At 34.6% G+C, this 20,783-nt stretch overlaps 1 protein-coding gene across 2 annotated transcripts in view; it reads left to right on the top strand.

Moving 5' to 3' along the window:
• The window catches only part of LOC110716948, a 37,137-nt gene extending 18,938 nt beyond the window's left edge, over positions 1 to 18,199 (top strand). The window contains exons 8-28 of one of the 2 annotated variants that reach the window (XM_021895600.1): positions 298 to 439; positions 520 to 695; positions 834 to 919; positions 1,475 to 1,523; positions 2,545 to 2,608; positions 2,707 to 3,185; positions 3,567 to 3,666; positions 4,336 to 4,469; positions 5,286 to 5,353; positions 5,443 to 5,659; positions 5,918 to 6,133; positions 6,321 to 6,476; positions 6,555 to 6,608; positions 6,693 to 6,895; positions 11,553 to 11,616; positions 13,200 to 13,522; positions 14,629 to 14,812; positions 14,897 to 16,252; positions 16,400 to 17,131; positions 17,229 to 17,300; positions 17,965 to 18,199. In XM_021895600.1, coding sequence (XP_021751292.1) covers positions 298 to 439; positions 520 to 695; positions 834 to 919; positions 1,475 to 1,523; positions 2,545 to 2,608; positions 2,707 to 3,185; positions 3,567 to 3,666; positions 4,336 to 4,469; positions 5,286 to 5,353; positions 5,443 to 5,659; positions 5,918 to 6,133; positions 6,321 to 6,476; positions 6,555 to 6,608; positions 6,693 to 6,895; positions 11,553 to 11,616; positions 13,200 to 13,522; positions 14,629 to 14,812; positions 14,897 to 16,252; positions 16,400 to 17,131; positions 17,229 to 17,300; positions 17,965 to 17,985 — 4,896 coding nt within the window. In that variant the 3' untranslated portion in view covers positions 17,986 to 18,199. Of the gene's footprint in view, positions 1 to 297; positions 440 to 519; positions 696 to 833; positions 920 to 1,474; positions 1,524 to 2,544; positions 2,612 to 2,706; positions 3,186 to 3,566; positions 3,667 to 4,335; positions 4,470 to 5,285; positions 5,354 to 5,442; positions 5,660 to 5,917; positions 6,134 to 6,320; positions 6,477 to 6,554; positions 6,609 to 6,692; positions 6,896 to 11,552; positions 11,617 to 13,199; positions 13,523 to 14,628; positions 14,813 to 14,896; positions 16,253 to 16,399; positions 17,132 to 17,228; positions 17,301 to 17,964 lie in introns of both variants that reach the window. The other variant, XM_021895599.1, reaches the window with a different exon arrangement.
• The last annotated feature ends 2,584 nt before the right edge of the window (positions 18,200 to 20,783 follow it).

Genomic DNA, 20,783 nt, shown 5'->3' on the forward strand with positions numbered 1-20,783 from the left:
ATAAAATATGAATGAAGTGGGGTTGGTGGAAAAATAAAGTATGATAGTTGGGAGGAGAGAGAATATGAAAATATTAAAGTATGATAGTTGGGGGATCCACTAGGAAAAAAGTTATTAATAAAATATTGTAAAAGGTTTCCCGAAGAAGAAATGAAGCAAGTAATAAAATACGGCCGCAAAAGAAAAGTGGAGCAAGTAATAAAATATGGAGGGAGTATTTTTTTCTCTAAATCTTTTAATTGGGCTGAACCCACTGTTTGTCTGTGCTGGATTTGACACGGTTTGCTTTAATTGTAGGAGAGGGGGTTTCTTCCCTTGTCAGTTGCAATAATATCGTCAATAGAGTTGCGGGCTGAAAGAGGACATGATCTCGAAGCTTTTTTGGATGTGACATCTTCTATTGAAGCCACAATTCTTTCGCTTATGTTTTGCCGTTCAGGTTGTTAAAATGTTTCGTTTTTGCTTTTATTTATTCTTTATTTATGTTGTGCTGTTAATAACATACATTAAATCTGGCAGGTCTTGTCTTCCTATTGCAGCATCCTGATCTTTCCTCGACAATCATTCGTGCATTTAAAGGGGACGACGATGTGAATAAATTTATTCCTCTCCGATATGCATTTGCTTTGGTATCAAAGGGGTTCTTTGTCCATCTGCAAGAGGTTGGAATAAACCTTGAGATGCATCTGAGGGTGGTTAGTTGCCTTGCTGAATATTTATTTTTTCCAATTTCTCCTCATCGTTTTATTCTTTCTTTTGTTTTACTCTCATTCATCTTCAAATAATGGGGTGGTTGTTGCTAACTTCTAGGTGCTTTATTCTGTGTGGACCAGGTTTATGCCGTTGATCGCTTGCTTACATCAACGCCACGTTCAGAGGAACTTCTTTGGGTGCTGTGGGAGCTTTGTGGTCTATCCAGGTAGCCTAAGCTGTGCAAACTTCACCTTTTCATTCCCCTCCCCTCTCAGCCATAACATCTTATTGCTTGTTCTCTTGTTATAGTAAAAAGCACAACATGCCATAATCTTACTCCCACTGTTTTATTTCTTCGTGATGTGGGCAAGAGTTCAATGATGGGAGTGCTCAAGGTTTTAAGTAGCGGGGAAAAGGAAGTGCGATAAAGGCAAAATTACAAACTTGTCCATGTAATTTCAAGCATTAATTAAGCAAAAAGTATTAAAAACTAAGTGTACGTTGAGTAATTTGCAATGTGAAAGGAGAATTTTGTTTTCCTAAATGTTGTAATGTTTATGAAACTTCCCAAAGAGATAAGTGTTTCAATATTAAAGGATTGGAGGAAGTGTATTTGTTGGCCCCCCTTTTTTTTTTCTTGTTTGAATTTATTGGCCATCATATAAACTTTTCTTGTAATTTTTTGCTAGTAAAAAAGGACCGGGATTACATCTCACCTTTTTCTATATACTGTCAATTATTCTTTCTAGTAATTCTTGCTCACATGTGCAATTTTATGTAGGTCTGATGGTGGGCGTCAAGCATTATTGGCTCTCACACACTTTCCAGAGGTATGAATTGATATATGATACTTCTTCCGTGTTCTTCTGCTTTACCTGTTTGCCTTTTCACTCTTTTCAACAAACTTTTTTAATCGGCGATATCTCCTATTTTGTATTACCATAAAATTATGAAAAGGTAATTTTTAAAAACGTGTCGATATGATTTTAATTCGACCCCTACATGACTATGTTTCTCCTTGCATGTTAGTGAGAATTCGTGGTCAAACTTTGAGCTTTTAATGAAGAGTAAACTGAATGGGTGCATCATGTGGAAAGAAGGGAGTATGTATTGTCATGCTGCTGGACTTGAGCTCTTTCTCATTTTAGCTGGGGTAGCAGAATAATTCTTGAATATTGCCCCTTAGTGGCCTTAGGTAAAAAAATATGAAATTCCTTCCTGATAAACTATAATTGCATGGAACACTTGTATGTCTATATTTCCTTTTTAAATTAAAATTTTAAACTGTTTCCATCGGTTAAATGTAAGATTTAGCGTGTAAATCTTGTTTATCCTCAATTATAAGCATTCTTCTCTTCTTGTGATTGCTTCTACTCAAATGTTTATGTAGACATGGGAGAAGAAAAAACACTAATAATATGTGGATATATATATGCGTTTACGTGTTATTATTTAATATTTGACTGATAAAAATAGATTAAAGATATGGATAAATATGGTTTAGTTGTTTGTATTTTCTGCAGGTAGGGGTAGCTCTTTGATTATATGTTCAATTAAGGATGATTTGCTATTGATAACTCTTTTAAGGCTATGAGATGAAGTATATATATGTAGTATAATTATTTCATTATTTATTGTATGAATCATGGAGTAATGGTCTACATGCTGTGGATCTGACACACTTATTATGAATGAACTGCCTTTGCCAATTCAGACATTTTAATTATCCTTCATAAAATTAAAGAATTCCTTGTATGAGTGTTTCTGCAATGTAGTATTCATAAACATGATTAATATACATGATAATGCAAAAACATAATCACTCTAATTATATTTTATTTGAATTTGCAGGCTTTTACTATTTTGATCGAAGCACTGCATTCTGCCAAGGAGTTGGAAACAGTTTCTTTGTCCTGTGGTATTATAATATAATATTTTTGTAATAAGATTCACATTTCTACTGTAATATTCTTATCTTGTCATTGACAAATCATATTGTTGTATGGCTTTCAGGCACACCTTTGAATCTTGCTATCTTTCATGCTTCTGCTGAGATATGTGAGATCATTGTTACGGATCCAACTACATCTTCAGTGAGTGTTTGGATCGACCATGCAACTGATCTCCATAAAGCTTTGCATTCTTCTTCTCCTGGGTCTAATAGAAAAGATGCCCCTAGTAGGCTCTTGGAGTGGATAGATGCTGGGGTTGTTTACCATAAAAATGGGGCTGTTGGTCTTCTACGGTATGCAGCTGTTTTGGCTTCAGGGGGTGATGCTAAAATAACTTCTACAAACATTCTGGTCTCAGACTCAATGGATGTGGAGGATGTCGTTGGAGATACTTCTAATGAATCCGATGTCAATGTTGTTGAAAGTCTGCTTGGGAAACTTGTTTCTGACAAGTCGTTTGATGGGGTTGTGCTTCGTGATTCGTCAGTGGCTCAGTTAATCACAGCAATTAGGATTTTGGCATTCATTTCTGAGAATGCGGTATGGAATTTAGCAGTGTACATTTTGTAGGAACATATTGTCTTTCTAGCGTGCGTATTATCTAGAGTTTGGAGACTCTGGACCTCCCTACTCTCTTCCATATGGTGGAACTTGTGCTAAATAGTTCTTGTTGTTGTATCGGGTGTCTATATGCACTTTACTTGTATTGTCTGCATCATGATGATTCTGATTCAATCTCTGCACAGCACATAGCACACAGAACATAGAATAACATTTGCTGAATACAGGATGCTCATTACATTAGAATGGGACCTGTAAAATGTTCAATAAAGTAGGACTTGGAAATTGTTAAATGCTTGACAGTATTTACAATAAGTCTTATATGCTCCATTAAATTCTCTCTTGTTACTATTTTCACAGGATGTTGCTACTTCACTGTTTGATGAAGGTGCTATGACGGTTGTCTATATAATCCTTGTCAACTCCAGATTGATGCTTGAAAAATCCTCCAATAATTATGGTAATTACTTTGTTGAAATGGGTGATGTAAGCCTAATCTTCTTGATGACCGGTGGCTTCTGTTAGTGCCCCAGTGAGGCAATTAAGAAGTCAACAAACTTTTTTCTTTTTTGATCACAAAATTAATGTTTTATTTTTTCCACACTTCAATAATGCTCCCCGCCCTTATATTTGATTTTTTCCCCCTTGATGTCGTAACAATTACAAGTAGTATAGTTAATAAATTGCTGTGTATATAATTGAAAAGATGGGGGGGGGGGGGTGGGGGAACAAAGAAGGTAGGAAGAAATACGTTTTTTTTAAAAAAAATTCTTTGTAGTAAGTCTATGCTTTGGCTGTTGAAACCCAAAAAAAAAAAAAAAAAAAAAACCCTCCAAAAATAATTTTGTGGTATTGATTCTCTTCTGTAATTTCAACGAGCCTTTTCTGTTAACGTCTTGTTAGTGTGTTGATTTGTTATGACATTTCCCTTTTGATTTTGATGGTATATTGATGTACATCTCTTACAAGGAAGTATAGTAGTGTGTGCTATGTCTAATATATGAAGATTGACATTTTCATTATGAATTTATGGACTTTATTTTAGGACTAAGTAGCTTCAATGTTCACAGGACTTAAATATTTAGGGTAGAGTTTACTTCTGGTGTGATTGAATTTGTTATTGTTACAGATTATCTTGTTGATGATGGCGTAGAGTGCAGTTCTACATCTGATCTATTGCTGGAGCGTAACCGAGAGAAGTACCTGATTGATCTCTTAATTCATTCGCTTCTACTACTTATAGAGCTTCTGCAAAGATTAAAGGTTATAGCTCAATTAATTTTAAAAATCATCTTCAGCTAGATATTTGGTATATATGATTTTCATCCTGTTTGCACAAGTGGAAACTCATACTGATGGTACTTAACTCGATACGAGGTTCAAATTAAACTAGATTATTTGTCGAAATTACAAAAAGTGGTGGTTAACATCACTATTGAATTATAGATTGTGTTCCCATCTTGCATTCAATATACTTTGTATGTGGAATATAGTAGAGGTTGGACTGTTGGAGTATTTTTTTAGCGTGTCGTAACCTAGGAAAAATATTCTCCAATTTTTTTTTCTTAATTTGGTATCACTAATATCTCAAGGAATTGGTAAATGAAAACCTATTTATTTGTGGGAGTTTAAAATCAACTTAATTTGATTAGCATTAATAGGGTCCTCTTCTTGTTTTATGTCCTTTCAGTCTAGCTATATTTCTTTTTTGAGCTGTAAGTGCTGCTCAAATTCACTAATATTACAAAAAAGCCAGGTGTAATAAAAGCTTTATTATAAATTGGTGAGTTAATTCTTATCTAAAAGACACTGTATACGCTTCATTAAATGTTACCTTGCATTTGTTGGTAAGATAAAAATATATATATATATATATATATATATATATATATATATATTTTTATTTTTTTTTTTCTTTTTTGACAGCTCTCTTTCTTCTATTTTTATGTATAATGCTATTTTTTATGAGATGGCATGCATATTTTCCCTAGTGTTGCATTTATTTATATTTGCAATATATAATTATTGTTATTATTATTTTTATTATTTATTATTATAATTATGGAATTACTTTTGTAGGAAGCAAAAGAGCAGCATAGAAACACCAAACTAATGAATGTCCTTCTCCGGCTGCACCGTGAGTTTAGGTAATTGTGGCGTTCCCTTCTTTTGGTCTCCAATTGGAAAGTGTGGCACTAACATTGTTTGATGGAATATAAATTCTTACATCTTGCAGCCCCAAATTAGCGGCTTGTTCTGTGGATCTATCCTCATCTTATCCTGAATCTGCACTTGGTTTAGAAACAGTTTGCCATCTAATTGTGTCAGCTCTTGCTTGCTGGCCTGCACATGCTTGGGCTCCGGGTCTTTTCCACACGCTTCTTGATAGTGTTCAGGCAGCTTCATTGCTGACATTGGGTCCGAAGGAAACTTTCAGCATGCTGTATTTATTGGTATGTAACTTTGTTTGGTCCATTGGCTGGTAAACTTTTGCTACACGACTATCTAAAACAATGTGGCGGAATTTTATATATTTATTTTGGTGTATAAAGAAGCTTTTCTCTTTGCTCTTCTAATGTTCGCATTCATTTATAGTGGTTTGATTGCTTTGTTTTCTTCATTCAACTGTCATGTCCAAAACTGCAGAACCGTACATATGTTTGAGTTATTTCGTTTTTTTTTTATTTTATTTTTCTTTTTTTTCTTTTCAGATTGATCTCTTTCCTGACGAGGGTATCTGGCATTGGAAGAATGGTATGCCCTTGCTAACAGCTGCCCGATCGTTGGCTGTTGGGACACTGTTAGGACCTTTAAAGGAGACGAAAGTGAACTGGTACCTAGAGCACCCATATGTTGAGGTTCTTCTTGGGCAATTAAGTCCGCACCTGGACAAAATTGCACAAGTTGTCCTTCATTATGCTGTTAGCGTATGTATTTCTCTGATATCATGGTTTATATCTTTATTCCATTTTTTCTTGGGACGGGGTTTATAAAGGGGGTTTCCTTTTGCCGGAAGAGAGCTTGTCTTCAAGTTTTTATTTCATTCAACTGGCAACGCTAGCATCTATATGTCTCACCTTATGTCCATTTGTCTGATTCTATCTCTTTCTGTAGTCGTTGGTTGTGGTACAAGATATGCTTCGTATACTCATTCTTCGTATTGCACGTCAAAGGACAGAATTTGCAATGTTACTTCTGCAGCCTATTATTTCTTGGATTCAGAATCACTTGATTGGAAGTTCACTTCTGGATGAGATAGATGCATACAAGGTGATCTGATTAACTGTTTGCACTGTCTTGTTTTAGATGTGCTGAATATCTTTTTGATGAGTCATTTTGTTTGTGCAGGGGTACAAGTTGTTAGATTTTCTTTCTCTCTTGCTTGAACATCCACTTGCTAAGGTTGTTTCTCCTACCTACCATTTTTGTAGGCCTAATCACCTCTTTTATTGCAATTTTGCTGATTTTGATTTTCTATTTCAACAGTCATTGCTACTGAAAGAAGGTTCTCTTCAGATTATGACAAAAGTACTTGGAAAAATTGATGCTCATGTGAAGTCTGTTTCAAGTGGAAGAAGCTCACTAGATTCTGGATTCAGTATCTATAATTGCTGCCTCCCAGTGCTGAAGTCCTTGTCTTTAATATGTGAAACTCGATTTGCTCAAAAGCTACACCGTTTGTCGAATAGGTTAGTGGATGAAAAAGTTTCCTCAGCTTATTTAAATATCATAGCTTATTTCAACATTAATGACTAGCTTGTGTGACACTGATGCATAAAAAGATGGGTAGAAATTATATACTAACTTGTATATAAATCAAATACTGAAAAGGATTAGGATAACAGAAAATAGCAGTTTGTGGGGTGTGGTGTATAACTGTCATCTCAGTAAACACTAAAGAAGAATTTAAAATGGCAAGAAATCTAAAGATTGAAATTCTTATGCAAGAAAGATCAAATGGCTTTACAATCTTTGGCTAAGGCTAAGCTACACTGGCATGAACAAAACTAGGGCCATTGGGTCTTGGTTCAACGTAACTCATAATGTATGCACCCCTCTAAGTCTCTAGTCTCAACCCACTGTTTTATGATCTACCAGGCTCAAAATCAAGATATAGAGGAGACTATTGTAAAGAACTCATCTAAACCTTATATATTCTATTCGCATATGCTAGAAAGCAGCCAAGGTTAGCAAAATAATTCAACTTTTTGTTAGTTAAAGATTGGTGAAGGGAAGGGTAGCTAGGGAGCACGGGGACGGCAACTCCCTGGCGTTTCCCGTACCGGGGACGGATTGGGTACTGTTACGGCTAAAATACGTCCCCGAGTTTGGGTACAGCACTGGAATTTGGGTACGGCGCACTCAACATTTGGGTACGGATCCCAACATATTTGGCGTCCCCAAGTTCATTATTGTGTAATTTCCATCTTTTCACTTTCTCAATCCCTCTTTCTCACTTTGAAGTGAAGACTGAAGCGACCACCACCAGTTGCCGATTCAACACCCACCACCACCAGGCAGGTCATCCTTCCAGGCGGTCTTCTCCTTCACTGGTGACTGAAACCTCTTGTTTTGTTTTTTCCCTCTTTTTCCCCTGCTGCTTCGTGCTTCATACTTCCTCTTTTTTTTTTTACTTGACGTGTTTCTTTTATCACGCTTGCCAATGCAAAACTTTAACGATAAATAACTTTAATTCTCTACAAGTAAAAATTATAAAAGTTATATATTATGATAGTACTTGTTGAGACGAATTCAAAAAGATCCCACATGAATATGTTTTTCCTTATATATTATTCACAAAAGACGGTCAAAGGAGGGGTGGTGAATAGTGTAAAAGTCAAAGCGGGTCAAGTAAAAAAGAACGGAGGAAGTAAGTAGGTGGGGCCGTGGGGGTAAATACTTTTTTTTTTGTATGTGGATTGGGGTTGACACTTAACAGAATACCTCCACGTAATTCCCTTTACTTTTGGCTTTTATCCTTCGCTTTTACATTTATTTAAATCTGAGATGTCAGCCTTTGACTTTTCTTATTGAATTTTTTCATTTGTTTTAATCATTGTTTAATTTATTTATTTTTTCTAGCTAGTAGTAAATAATAATAGTAAAATACCTTGTAACAATTAAACGTCAACAAAATTTTTTACAAAATAATAACCATTAAAATTTAATTTTCAGAATTTTATGCCATATCCATGTTGTACCCGTTTTTGTAAATTTTATTTTTTTTGTTTTTCATCCCCTTACCCGTAATAATAACCATTAAAATTTAATTTTCAGAATTTTATGCCATATCCATGTTGTACCCGTTTTTGTAAATTTTAATTTTTTTGTTTTTCATCCCCTTACCCGTCCCCGTTTTTGTCTCTGTATCTGTCTCGGTGCTACTTAGAAGTGTAGTAGTGGGAGGGAAGAATATTATGAGGATGGTTTCGTATATAGGAAGAAAGCATATAAAGTAATCTATTCAGAGTAGAGAGAGAAACTAATCAGCAGGATATTTTCTCTCAAAGTATGAGTAAGTTGTGCTAGGGCTTAGAATTTTAGACCTCGATTTGTTTATAAAATCTAATTATTCCCCATGCTCACCAATAGGTATCTTCTTCTTGAACGTCCCATAAATGGAGTCGACTACATGAACCAACATGAGCACTTCCCAGGATGTCACCAATCCTCGTAGGGCTAGTACTACTCTCAATCATTGTGGCCTACCGTAACCCTACTTTATCCGGGTTTGGGACCGGTAGCAGGAAACCCATTGGCGGAGTTTTGCTCACCAATATGTATCCGCAATTTTATTTTGTACTTAAATTTATATGACACCACCAATTCTTCTAGTTGCTCTCAGCCTCTCACATTGTTTGACATAAACAATTGAAACAACTTAAGCTTCCTTAATGATTTTTTTGGTAATTGCTTTTCTACAAAAAATCTAAAAATCGAGACAAATCTAACAAAATCTCACGTGACTATGTTTTGAAGTATAAAAAAATTGTATGGTATTTTTTTTCCCATATGAATTGGAATCTTTAGAGATTTCAAATGTGATGAATTAATTGACAGGAAAAAAAAATAAAAATGGAGGGAGTACACATTTTCATGGTAGAAATTGGTTTGAAAGAAATGAAAAGGAACTTAAAGAAAAAGAAAAAAAAGGGTTTCGTTTTATGTTAGGCTTTTATTTAAGGCATACATTTGGGAAGGTAAAAGAATTATTGAGAAGGAAAGGTCCTTTATTGGATTCTCATTTCTCTATTTTATATCCAGAAAAAGTTAAATTACAAAGTACTATATAATTTGCTTACTTACCTAACAAATAGTTTTTAGTTTTTCACTTATCAAACCCTATTATAGAATGCCAAATTATTAATTTTCGCTTACATTCTCATGCTATATTCTTTAGTACCCTCTCCAAAGCTACCCTCTCTATCCTACTTTCACCGAGCAAATGCACAAAGTTTTAAAAGATAGAGTGGTTGGCTTATCTATTTGTATTTTAAGGATAGATAGATTTGATAAGAGAGTTTTATTTGTATATTGTAGGAAATTCACGTGGATCACTTTTTTAATCAGATAGTGTGTTTATAAGGTTAGTGTGTTGTCGGTATTTAATAATTATAGTTGTGAGCCTAAGAGAATAAAGAAGAAACAATATAATTGGCACTTTACCCCTTCGTCCCCATGTCGACAAGACACGACCTGTGCTCAGGTATGAAATCCGGAGAAGAAAAGAGGGAGAGAAGAGAGACTAAGGGGATTCCTATTTAGGGCTTTTGGTTGCCCTAGCGTGGGGATAATAGCCATGGTTTCAAAACTCAAATTTTTTGCCGAACTCCATTAGAATACAAAGAGAAAGAAAAGAAAAGAGGGGAGAAGAGAGAATGCGGCTGGTAAATGGCAATGATGTTTAAATGGTATAGGTGAAGCCTTGATGATGATGGGTAGAGGAAATACACAACTCTCTCTCTCTCTCATTTTTCTTTTTTTCTTTTTTTTTTAAGAAGACAATTGTCCATTTATAGTTTTATGTACCACTACTCTTGACCTTGATCTTCTGACTAATGAGCAATTATCTTTGACTCACGTGTTGAATTTTAGAATTTATCTATTTAATTATATTAATTTTTAACTTATAATCTTAAAATGGTACCCTATTTACATTAACTACCTCCGTTTTGCTTAGTGGTATTCTGTAGCTACACAAATAAAGAAAAAAGGTAAAATTGGGGATCATACATGTGGGTACTTTAGTATTAAAGAAGAGAGAGGTAGAGAGTAAGATTTATTAAAGAATTTAGGCACCACAGAGGCACAAAGTGGAGTTGTGGATGATAAAAAAATGAATAAGAAGTTCTCATAAAAGGAATAAAGTAAAAGTGATTCATATTTAATATAGATTTTCTTTGAAGAAAAATATATTTTTTAAAATAAAGATCTTCGCCTTGTCTCGGTACAAAGTCCCCGTGTCCTGAAATATTTGTATTGAGTACCTAATACTCCGATCCGCACTGGTATCAACCTTCCTATCTAAGTCCATGCATCATCGAATATAATATTAGTGGGTTCTTCTCATCAAAGGGAGTGTAATGATTAAATTGGGACAAACATAAAAGGGAAGGGTATAGATTAAATTGGGATTGAGGGAGTAACATGCTTGACTATGTTTTCTTTGTGATTCTAAGTGAATTACTAGCATGATATTATATTAGGATATTGTATTTGAACAATGAGCTCTAGTTTGTTGTATTGATTAGGTGAAAAAACACTTATTAGTAATTGCTGAAATGGCGAGTTCTAACTTGAAGTACTAGATCATGCATTCATGTACACCTCTTTTTCCAGGGGGCTTCCTACCATTGATAGATACACGTGCAATGCGTGTGTGCGCAATATACGAACCTATTAGGTTCTATTAATATTATTAGGTGCAAATATAAAAATTGTTGATAATAAAATTATAAAAATAAAAATTGTTATTTATAAAAACAGTTGATGAAGTCATAGAGTATATTACTAAAAAAACAGTTGATAAGTACATGTATAATTGTATTTTCCTAAAAAATAGGATAGGATGGAGGGTTTTCTTTTTAAAAAAATAAATAAGTTTAGTATGGTAGTTGTTTTTATAAAAAGGTAAGAAAGGGTAATTTGGGAAAGTGAAATTTAAATCCCAAAACACCCCTCACTTTATATGTTAGATAAAACTTTCTGTATCTTATTTGAGAGATGTGGCAGTTGTTCATTTTACCTTTTTTATTTTTACTTTTAATTTTTTATAATTTTATTTGTTTTACTTGAATGCATAAGGTAAAGGATTGAATGACTATATAGTTTTGCTATTTTTTGTAGCAATGAGACCCTGAGTACTGAAGATTCTGCTGTAATCTTTAGCTATGTGTTAAGACTCTGTCAGGTATTTGCAGTTTTACACATTCTTTAATTTCTGTTTATTTATCCGTGCACCATATTTTGTTTTAAATTACAGTGAAATATAGGCAAAAATGGTCCAACATGAACCATATTTTGGGTGCACCAAGCACCTCGAATTTTGACTAGTAGGTGCAATGCGTGCCATTAATGGGTTTTTTTTGGCACTTTTAAACTGAGACATTTCTGGTAATTAAAGGGTAATTAATGGCATTCGTGGCACCCTGATCCATACTTGGTGCTGTGCTAGCTACTAGTCAAATTTGAGGCGCTGGGAGCAAGCTATATTTCATTCAGAGATTCATATATGCTATGGCATTAATGCAAAACAAGTGCCGCCCCGATCATTATTTTTACTACTCAATTTCTATTAAATATTGTGTGCATGTGTTTTTCTTTACTTTTTTCCCTCTACCTTTTACTTTATTCCATTTTATACAAAAATCCTTTAACAATCTTACCCCTCTTACCCCACACTTTATTCAGCTTTCCATTCACTCTTTCATTTTTCACCTTTTTCCTACATTTACCCACATTGTTATATTACATATGGTGTGTTCTATTCACCCGATTAAAATTTCCTTTGTTTTTTTTATTAATCACAACGTTTGAGATTTTGCATTATTCACACACACTCCTCTAACTGCTCTTTGTGATTTATTTGTTAGGAAAAACAAAGTCATATGAGGTCTTGTTTGATTCATCCTGTTTTATACTTTCATAATATTAAATTTTAATAAGTTTACTAATGTGTAATTCGTGAAAACACCAACATTGTAATTAAAAAAGAATGGAGGAAGTATAAACTTATCTATCTTATTTGAATTTATCAAAACTTATTTGACCTAGCCTTCATCAACCCTTGTCTTAACTTACTAGAACTTATTTTTCCTCAACTTATCTTATCTCTTTTTCTGAAATTAGTGAAAGTAAGGTCAACCGAACGGGTCCTTACTTTTTCCTGTTTTATGTTAAACCCCCACGTATTTCAAAATTTTCCTAGTTTTCAAGTCTATTGTAAGTGGGTGGAACAAACTAAAAGAGATAGTATTCTGATGCATCTATGCAAGGAAGTATTCGTATTACCTTTATTCTTTTATTACTGTAGTAGTTTGACTTTTGCACTATGCCTAAATCAACTTTGATTATATTTTTTGTATTAATATTTGAAAAAACAATTTTACTAATGTTGTAAAAAGCTGGATTAGTCTCGATGTGTATTTTTTAAATATCAACTTTATATAAAACTATACTATTACAAAATTAAAGTTATTATTGGTCAAATCTTTGCATCAACATGCGTGAAAATCAAAACGCTATGATTATTAAAGAACGGAAGTAGTATTAACCAATGCATCATGCATTCATGCAAAACAGCTATTCATGTTTACTAATGCATTCATGCAAAGCAATTGTGTTCTTGCTGCATAATGTTCTCAGCATGAGATACGGTAGAACGTGCACTATTTTGTTGTCTTTGTATCATCTGCTTTTATATTTTATGCTTATTATATGCTTTTTTTTCCGTTAATTAATTAAATAATTGTCATTTTTTTGGGGAAACTGCAGCATCTACCAGCTGGTAGTGAATTGCTCGCTTGTTTAGCCACTTTCAAAGAACTAGCCTCTCATGCGGAAGGTCAGAGTGCTTTGCTCGATATCTTCCTTTTTATCAGATCCAGTAATGACAGCGAAATCCAATCAGGAAGATCACAGGAAAGTCATGAGTTTTATAATCGCATAATTGATGCTGAATGGAAGAAATGTCCTCTGCTACGGTGCTGGATTAATTTATACCGATCAATTGAGAATGAGGGTCTATCCACCTATTCCGTAGAAGCTATTGGTCTGCTGTCAAATGGTGTATTGAGATTTTGTATGACTGGGAAAAGGTGATTATCTTTGCTTGTTTTATTTCCTGCCATTTCTCTCCAACCCTTCAAACTGTTAAAAATCAAGTCTTCTGGAAATAGGCTCTTTGTTATCATTGTGATGAAAAGTTATTGGGGATAATGATGATGAAATGATTCATAGTCTAGATCAATAGACAAGAAACAAAAAGCTTCAAAAGTTGTATATACCCTTAAGTTATAGTAAATTAATGGAAGAGAAATAAACTACATGTAATTTTATTTTATTTTTTTTCTTTTGGAAGAAAATAAACTACATGTAATTTCCAAACAGGTATCATTGTCCACAGTCTCTGCGGATCATAGGCATTTCTGATAACACTGTTATGGAACATATCTCTGAGAGCTTAATATTTGAAGGGTGTGGTAATATTTTACTGCTAGGACTTGTGAGAGATGTGACTCCGGGATAAATGTTCATGCTATTTGCTCTTAAAACTTATTAGATACTGCAGTTGCACTAAAAATAAAGAAAAGAAAAAGTTTTGGTTTAGTCCACATGAACTTTCGTTATTCAGCGATTATTTCATGTGTAGTAGTAAAACTTGAATTTGATGACTTAAGACCAAAGATTGCTTTCACAGGTCCATACACTTGAATTACACACAAAGCTTGTTACTGGAAGCACAAAATATATAGTTCCTCCATTTAGTAACATTTGTACCATTTTGACTCACGTTTGTCAACCCTCAATTTTGACCATTAATATCTTTAATTTTTTATTGTACTTTGAGAATGGGCATTGTGGAATCCAATAACTTTTTATATAATGCCATTTGTTGTTTATATATCAGTAAAAGATAGTCAATGTAAATTTTTAAATATTGCAGAAAGTCAAAATGGTGCAATTTTCACTAACATATGCAGTATTGTTATTGTGTATCTGATTGTATTGTGAGTGTTGCTATAGGTTGGTTTCAGCACCGCTGCTGATGCTTTATGTTTTGTATGTTAACAACATATCATACAATTTTATGTCCACTTGCTTTTTACATTTAGTACTTTGCTGTCAAAAAAGTGACAAGTGCTAAACGGCTGGGATAGTTATGGCTTCACCTTTTGGATACTAAAAGAATTTCTTCGTCCAGTTTCAACAAGGATAGAATTGATGTCATGAAGTACTTCTTTGGGCTTTCGAGTGATGTTGATGGAACAACTGGTGTTCCAGAAGAAAACATGAACTATGTCCAGGATATGTCTTCTCTGTTGAGTTCAAAGATAACTTTTGATGAATATGCGGGTTCATCACATCTGAAGGCAATCTTGCATCAGGTTTTATTCATTTATCTTCAGCTTATGTCCCTTCGCAGACATGCTAATGTTTCAAACGATCTCACATAATTTGGTAATATGCAGGTTGTGGAATCTGCAAAATGCATTTCTTTAGTACTGCTGAAACCTATTGATTCACTTAATGAGGATGATGCTATCTCTGAGGAAGTTCTCTTGTTGTCATCTGATGTTAAACTGTCTTCAAAGATACATTTGCTAACAGATAGCAGTTCAGAAAGGGTTGAAAATGAATGGAACTTTGGAGAGTTTGGTAATAAATTCCAATGGGAGTGCTCTGAAAATTTGCGCAATAGATTGTCGCAGGCTAGTCTTCTTGGCAAGAGAAAAATATCAGCTGTGGATGGAGCCAACAGACATGGAAAAGGAGAAAATGCTCCAGCCGATGTACGCGGATCTGGGCCATCTGTGGTACCTTCTATTCCAACTCGGAGAGACACCTTTCGACAACGCAAGCCAAATACAAGCAGGCCCCCGTCTATGCACGTGGATGACTATGTTGCCAGAGAAAGAAATGAGAGTTCAAATCCCAATATTATTGCAGTTCCACGTCTGGGGTCATCTGGTGGGCGGCCTCCATCTATTCATGTTGATGAATTCATGGCAAGGCAGAGGGAGCGTCAAAATGCTGTTCCCATAGCAGGTGTAGAGGCTGCATCTCAAGGGAAAAAGGCTATGCCTGAGTCTGATAATGATATGGAGAAGTCGAGCCGATCTAAGCAGCTCAAAGTTGATCTTGATGATGATCTTCAAGGAATTGATATAGTGTTTGATGCTGAGGAAAATGAACCTGATGATAAACTGCCTTTTCCTCAAGCAGATGATGACATACAGCAGACTGCATCTGCTTCAGCAGAGCAAAGTCCTCAACATTCAATTGTTGAAGAATCAGAGAGTGAAGCCAAGGACCTGGAAGCAACTGTGGCCTCAAATGCAGTTGAGAATACACAAAGTGAACTTTCCTCTAGAATGTCAGTATCACGTCCTGGGATTCAATTGAGACGTGAACCCAGTGTTTCTTCAGAAAAGAAATATTTTGAGCAACCAGATGAGATGAAGAACAAAAATACAGCTATGATTTCTGTTGGCTTTGATTCAGTTGCAGGAGCAAAGACTTCTGGATTCTCCGCCTTGGTATATGGCAAAGGCTCTCCATCAAGGATTCAGGTACCAGCTGATTCAAGGGTGCCACCTCCCAGTTTTATTCCTGATAATAATCTTCAAAGGGTTGGGAATGTGTCGGGTGGAAGATCACAAAGTCTCCATGAGCAGAAACATTTGCCAACTCAGCCACCATTACCTCCAACACCACCTCCATCAACAATTTCGCCTTTAAGATCACAGGTCTCTGAAAACCCAGCCTCCAGATCTCCATTCGTGAATCCTCACAATGATGTGCAGCCGCCTCTGTATCCAAATTATGTAAGAGAAGATATTGTGTTCCTCAATTCTGCTTGTTCGGATTTTGTAAAGAGGGGGGAGATGCTAGGGATTTGTTATATTTGTATTGTGTAGAAAGAATTTTTTTATCTCATTATTGTGGATTCTAAATTTGTTCTTTTATTGCAGGCACAGAATGATTACCACTCTTCTTTTGGCAATGTCCCCACATCATTAGGATCTTCCAGCTTCATATCGGATTCACGCTATGCACGGACCACTCACCCTTCCCCTGGGAGCTCTAATAGACCTATGCCACCGCTTCCTCCTACACCCCCTCCTTTCTCAGCTACTCCATTGAATGTTCCATCCAGGTCTCCTACATCCCAATCCTCGATGTATATTCAAAATAATGCAGGAACTGATGCTTCTCAGTATGCTTCTCCGCCTATTCCCCCGGGTTTTGGCAGGCCACCTTCAATTCCATTTACTATGCACGGGAATATTGCTATTCAACAAAGTGATAATATAACTGGCATAACTCAGAATAGCCATGCCCCACAATCCTCAATGCAATCTATGCAACCGCTTTCCCACTTGCAACCCTTACAACCTCCTCAACTGCCTTGCCCTCAGCAACCTCAGCAACTACGACTTCCAATCCAAACTTCGGGACATACAGAGCAAAGTAGTTCCATGTCACAGAGCCATATTCAGATGCAGGTTCAGCCTCAGCAAATTCTGCAACAATCTCAAATATCTTCATATCATTTGTATTATCAAACCCAATTGCAAGAGAACATGCCATATCCACAGCAACAACCACAAGCAGCACATCACATGTCAGATGCTGCCGCCCAGCAGCATATGGACTCCTCAATGTCACTGCAACAATATTTCAGTTCTCCTGAGGCAATTCAGGTTTGTATTGGCTATTGTTCTGTTGCTTCATTTTTCTTAACTATTTATTTTTATGTATTTTTTTTTTCTCATTCTCTATTCAATGATCAAATCACAGTCTTTGTTGAGTGATCGTGATAAGCTTTGCCAACTTCTAGAGCAACACCCAAAGTTGATGCAGATGCTTCAGGTTTGAGAACTATCTTTATGTTGACCAGTGGGTTTTAGTATGTTTCTTGAATTTTTTCTTTTGACATGTGTATTACTTATCCCTTCTTTCTGCAAAGCATTGCCACTTAGTGCTTGGATGCTTAAAGTGATTAAAGATTTCTAGGTTGGGTAGCAATTGTCTTTGATTACAGAGTACAGACTATTGAACATTGGGTGTAGGCGTAGCTAAATTAAAGGTAACTAGAGTGTTAACAGGGGAGAACTCTTGAATACAGCACTTTATTTATTACTTCATATTATTTGTTTTAATTGGTGTTATTGGTTTAGGGCCTGTTTGATTTAACTATATTGGATTATTGAAGACAATAATTTCAATTCTCTTGAGATAAGATCTGGCAAAAATGAGTTTATGCAATAAAATTTCAAAAAAGTTCAAACAAAGTTAAGCTCACCAGTAAATAAATATCTTATACATTCCCATGTAAGCTGTGTAATAGGGAAAGCGGATAATATAAGTTCAGATAATAAATAAGCTGAATCAGAGCCTATTTTTGTATCTGACTTGTCCTGTTTTTATATGTTGTGTGACTCCATCTACTTAGAAACATGGGGTACTTCTATGTTTTCTTTTTCTCCTGTTGATTACCAATGTATCTGATATATGAGTTTTCTGTGGCGTGCAGGATCAACTTGGGCATCTCTAAACTTTAACCTGAGGCAGTGAATGATCATTTTCTTGCATCTGCCCTTATTATATGCACATATTTTGTGTCTGCACTCTGTATGTTAGATACGAAATATGCATAACTATCAATGTGTCAGGGTTACACTCATTTTTGTATCAATGTCTACAAATTGTTTGTACAATTGTTCATTGTAATTTGTTGATAAATTAGTGCTTTTATTGGCATTCCATATTCATTGTTGAGCCAAAACAAGTGCAAAGCTACAAGATGGCAAGATCACTAATCTCTTTTCCATGAAAATTAGTTAACCTTTATGCATCAATATTTTTGAACGAAAGCAAGCATAAAGTATATATTAAGCGATACACTAATAAAATTTGATATTTTAGGAGCGGAGAATCATTGCCTGAATAATTGAGTATGAATGGTGATTGATGAATGTAAAGTAAGGTTACGAGGTGCCATTTAATAAAGCAACATTCACATACCCTTTTCAAAGGGTGTGTAGTGTGATTATAAATTGAAGCCCTTTGTATACATATAAAATTTCGGAAATACTTGCAACAATAATCGGAACTATTGACCTTCATCTCCAAATGGTCTAAATTTTGAAAAGTTTGGGTACAATACCACCTTTAAGAGCATTCTTCCCAAAACGATCCCTAGTGACTTGTAACCTGAAGATACAATATTGTTAATATCTTTTAATCAAACTATTCATCCTCCACCATCTGTCCACTCAACTTGCCATTGACACGCTCTATCTCTCCTCAATCATACCGACCATGATAGTTAGAATATGACTTGAATAAATGAGCCCCTTTCGAATAACTATCACGTGAGCACGTTGAGGTTTAGGAGCGAGTCGGGGTCACCAAGAAAAGGTTAGATATCGTATAGGATTTTCATTAGGATGATAACAAAAACGTTTAGTAAAAAGATTGTATTTTTTGTATAAAATTACTAGTTATTGGCTCGGTCGATGTCTCGGCTCATAATAAATTTATAAGTTTGATCAAAATTAGTTAAGAAGGGTAATGTTGAACAATATTAATAAGTGAATGAAATTATAATTATATATACTTCGTATCATCTTTCATTAATATATACGGTATAAGATATACGTATGAAGTATTGAATTTAAATAGAGAGGCTATAGATATGATTAATTTTTCAAGTAAATAAAACATTATCGTAGAGAATCATGTTAATGTGGTAAAAAGAAGGGTATGACTAAAGAATAACTTTATAAAAATTGATTAATATTATGTTGTGATATTATACATAACAACTTAAATATATTAGGTCGGATGTGGTCACTTTAGAAATCGGTTATGTTCGATCAATAGATAATCGGGTCAGTTTAGGGTCTGGTTATTTCAAGTTGGGTTGATTTTCGTTTTTTTTTTTTTTTTTTTTTTTTTTTTGAAGAAGAAATATCATGTCAAGTTCGGTTTCAAAAATACAATTAAAACATCTATAACTGTAGTATGTTTGTTGATTTTTGATTTTCAATAGGGAAATTTGCCAATAACTACCGCGTATTAATGTCATTTTGAAAATTATTACCGCGAAATAAAAATTTAGTACATTACTACCATAAAAAGTTTTAAATATTTATTTTACTACTAAACTTCACTTTTTTATTTTTTTTTTTGAATAGTCACTACCAGACTTCACTTTAGACCATTTATGACGTTATTTTTCCCCTTAACCAATGTTTGACCCTTAGTTAAGCATTTAAACGACCAAAAATAAATAAATTAATAAAATCCCCGCTAACCCATGGTTACCTCATCTAACTAACTTAGCTAAAACCCCCATTTCCTTTCTTTCTCTCTCATCAATCTTCTTCCTCCTTCACCATTGCTGAAATCCCTCCAAGTTTCCTCCTCCAAAATTGATACTAATTCGTCTCATCTATCCTCCTATTGCTCCATATAAATGTGTAATTTGCCTCTAATAAATTCGTTTGTGAATTCTAGGGTTTTTGCAATTTAGGGTCTATGGATTATGATTTTTGTTGATTAACATAGGCTTTTATATTTTTCTTTGAATTAAGCTATCAATTAAACATAATGATAATATGTGATTTGATTTGGAATTTTTTTTAAAAAAAAATCTTACAAGATGATGCGTGCCTTTGTTTAGGGGTACAAGTTCGATAGGTTAGAAATGCAAGTGTAGGGGTTGAAAGCTATAATTTTGAAGTCTTTGACCAAAGAGAATCTAGGAAGAAGGTTAGGAGGGTCAAAGTGCAGACTATGTTCTAATGGAGGTTGAAGGTCAAAGGGTCAAATTAAAGCTATGAGAGAGAAATGTGGGTTAGGTAAATTGGGTAACCTCAGAAGGAGTTTTTTTTTTGGTTGTTTAATTGCTTAACTAGGGTTAAACGTGGGGAAACGTGAGATCACAATTGGCCTAAAGTGGAGTCGAGTCTAGTAGTCATAGCAAATTTTTAAAACTTTCTGCGGTAGTAATTTGCAAGTTTTTTAATTTGCGGTAGTAATTTCCAAAGCGGCATTAATACACGGTAGTAGTTGGCAAATTTTCCTTTTCAATATTTTCACCACTCTATCGATACTTAGTATTTAAAAACACAAACCACACTTCTATGACACATGTCACTAGAAATCCCCCATATGCCACATGTCACCTCTCTTAACCTTTCTTTGTAAAAACCATTTGTAATATCAAACTTAAAATAAAATAATGTTAAAGTCTTTATGCATTCTTTAACTTGCAAATTTAATTAAGAAAATTGAGTGTTTCATTTCCACCATAATAAAATAAAGTTGAACTAATTAGTACACATT

The sequence above is a fragment of the Chenopodium quinoa genome, unplaced genomic scaffold, assembly GCF_001683475.1.
Source record: "Chenopodium quinoa cultivar QQ74 unplaced genomic scaffold, ASM168347v1, whole genome shotgun sequence".
In the NCBI taxonomy this organism is placed as follows: domain Eukaryota; kingdom Viridiplantae; phylum Streptophyta; class Magnoliopsida; order Caryophyllales; family Amaranthaceae; genus Chenopodium; species Chenopodium quinoa.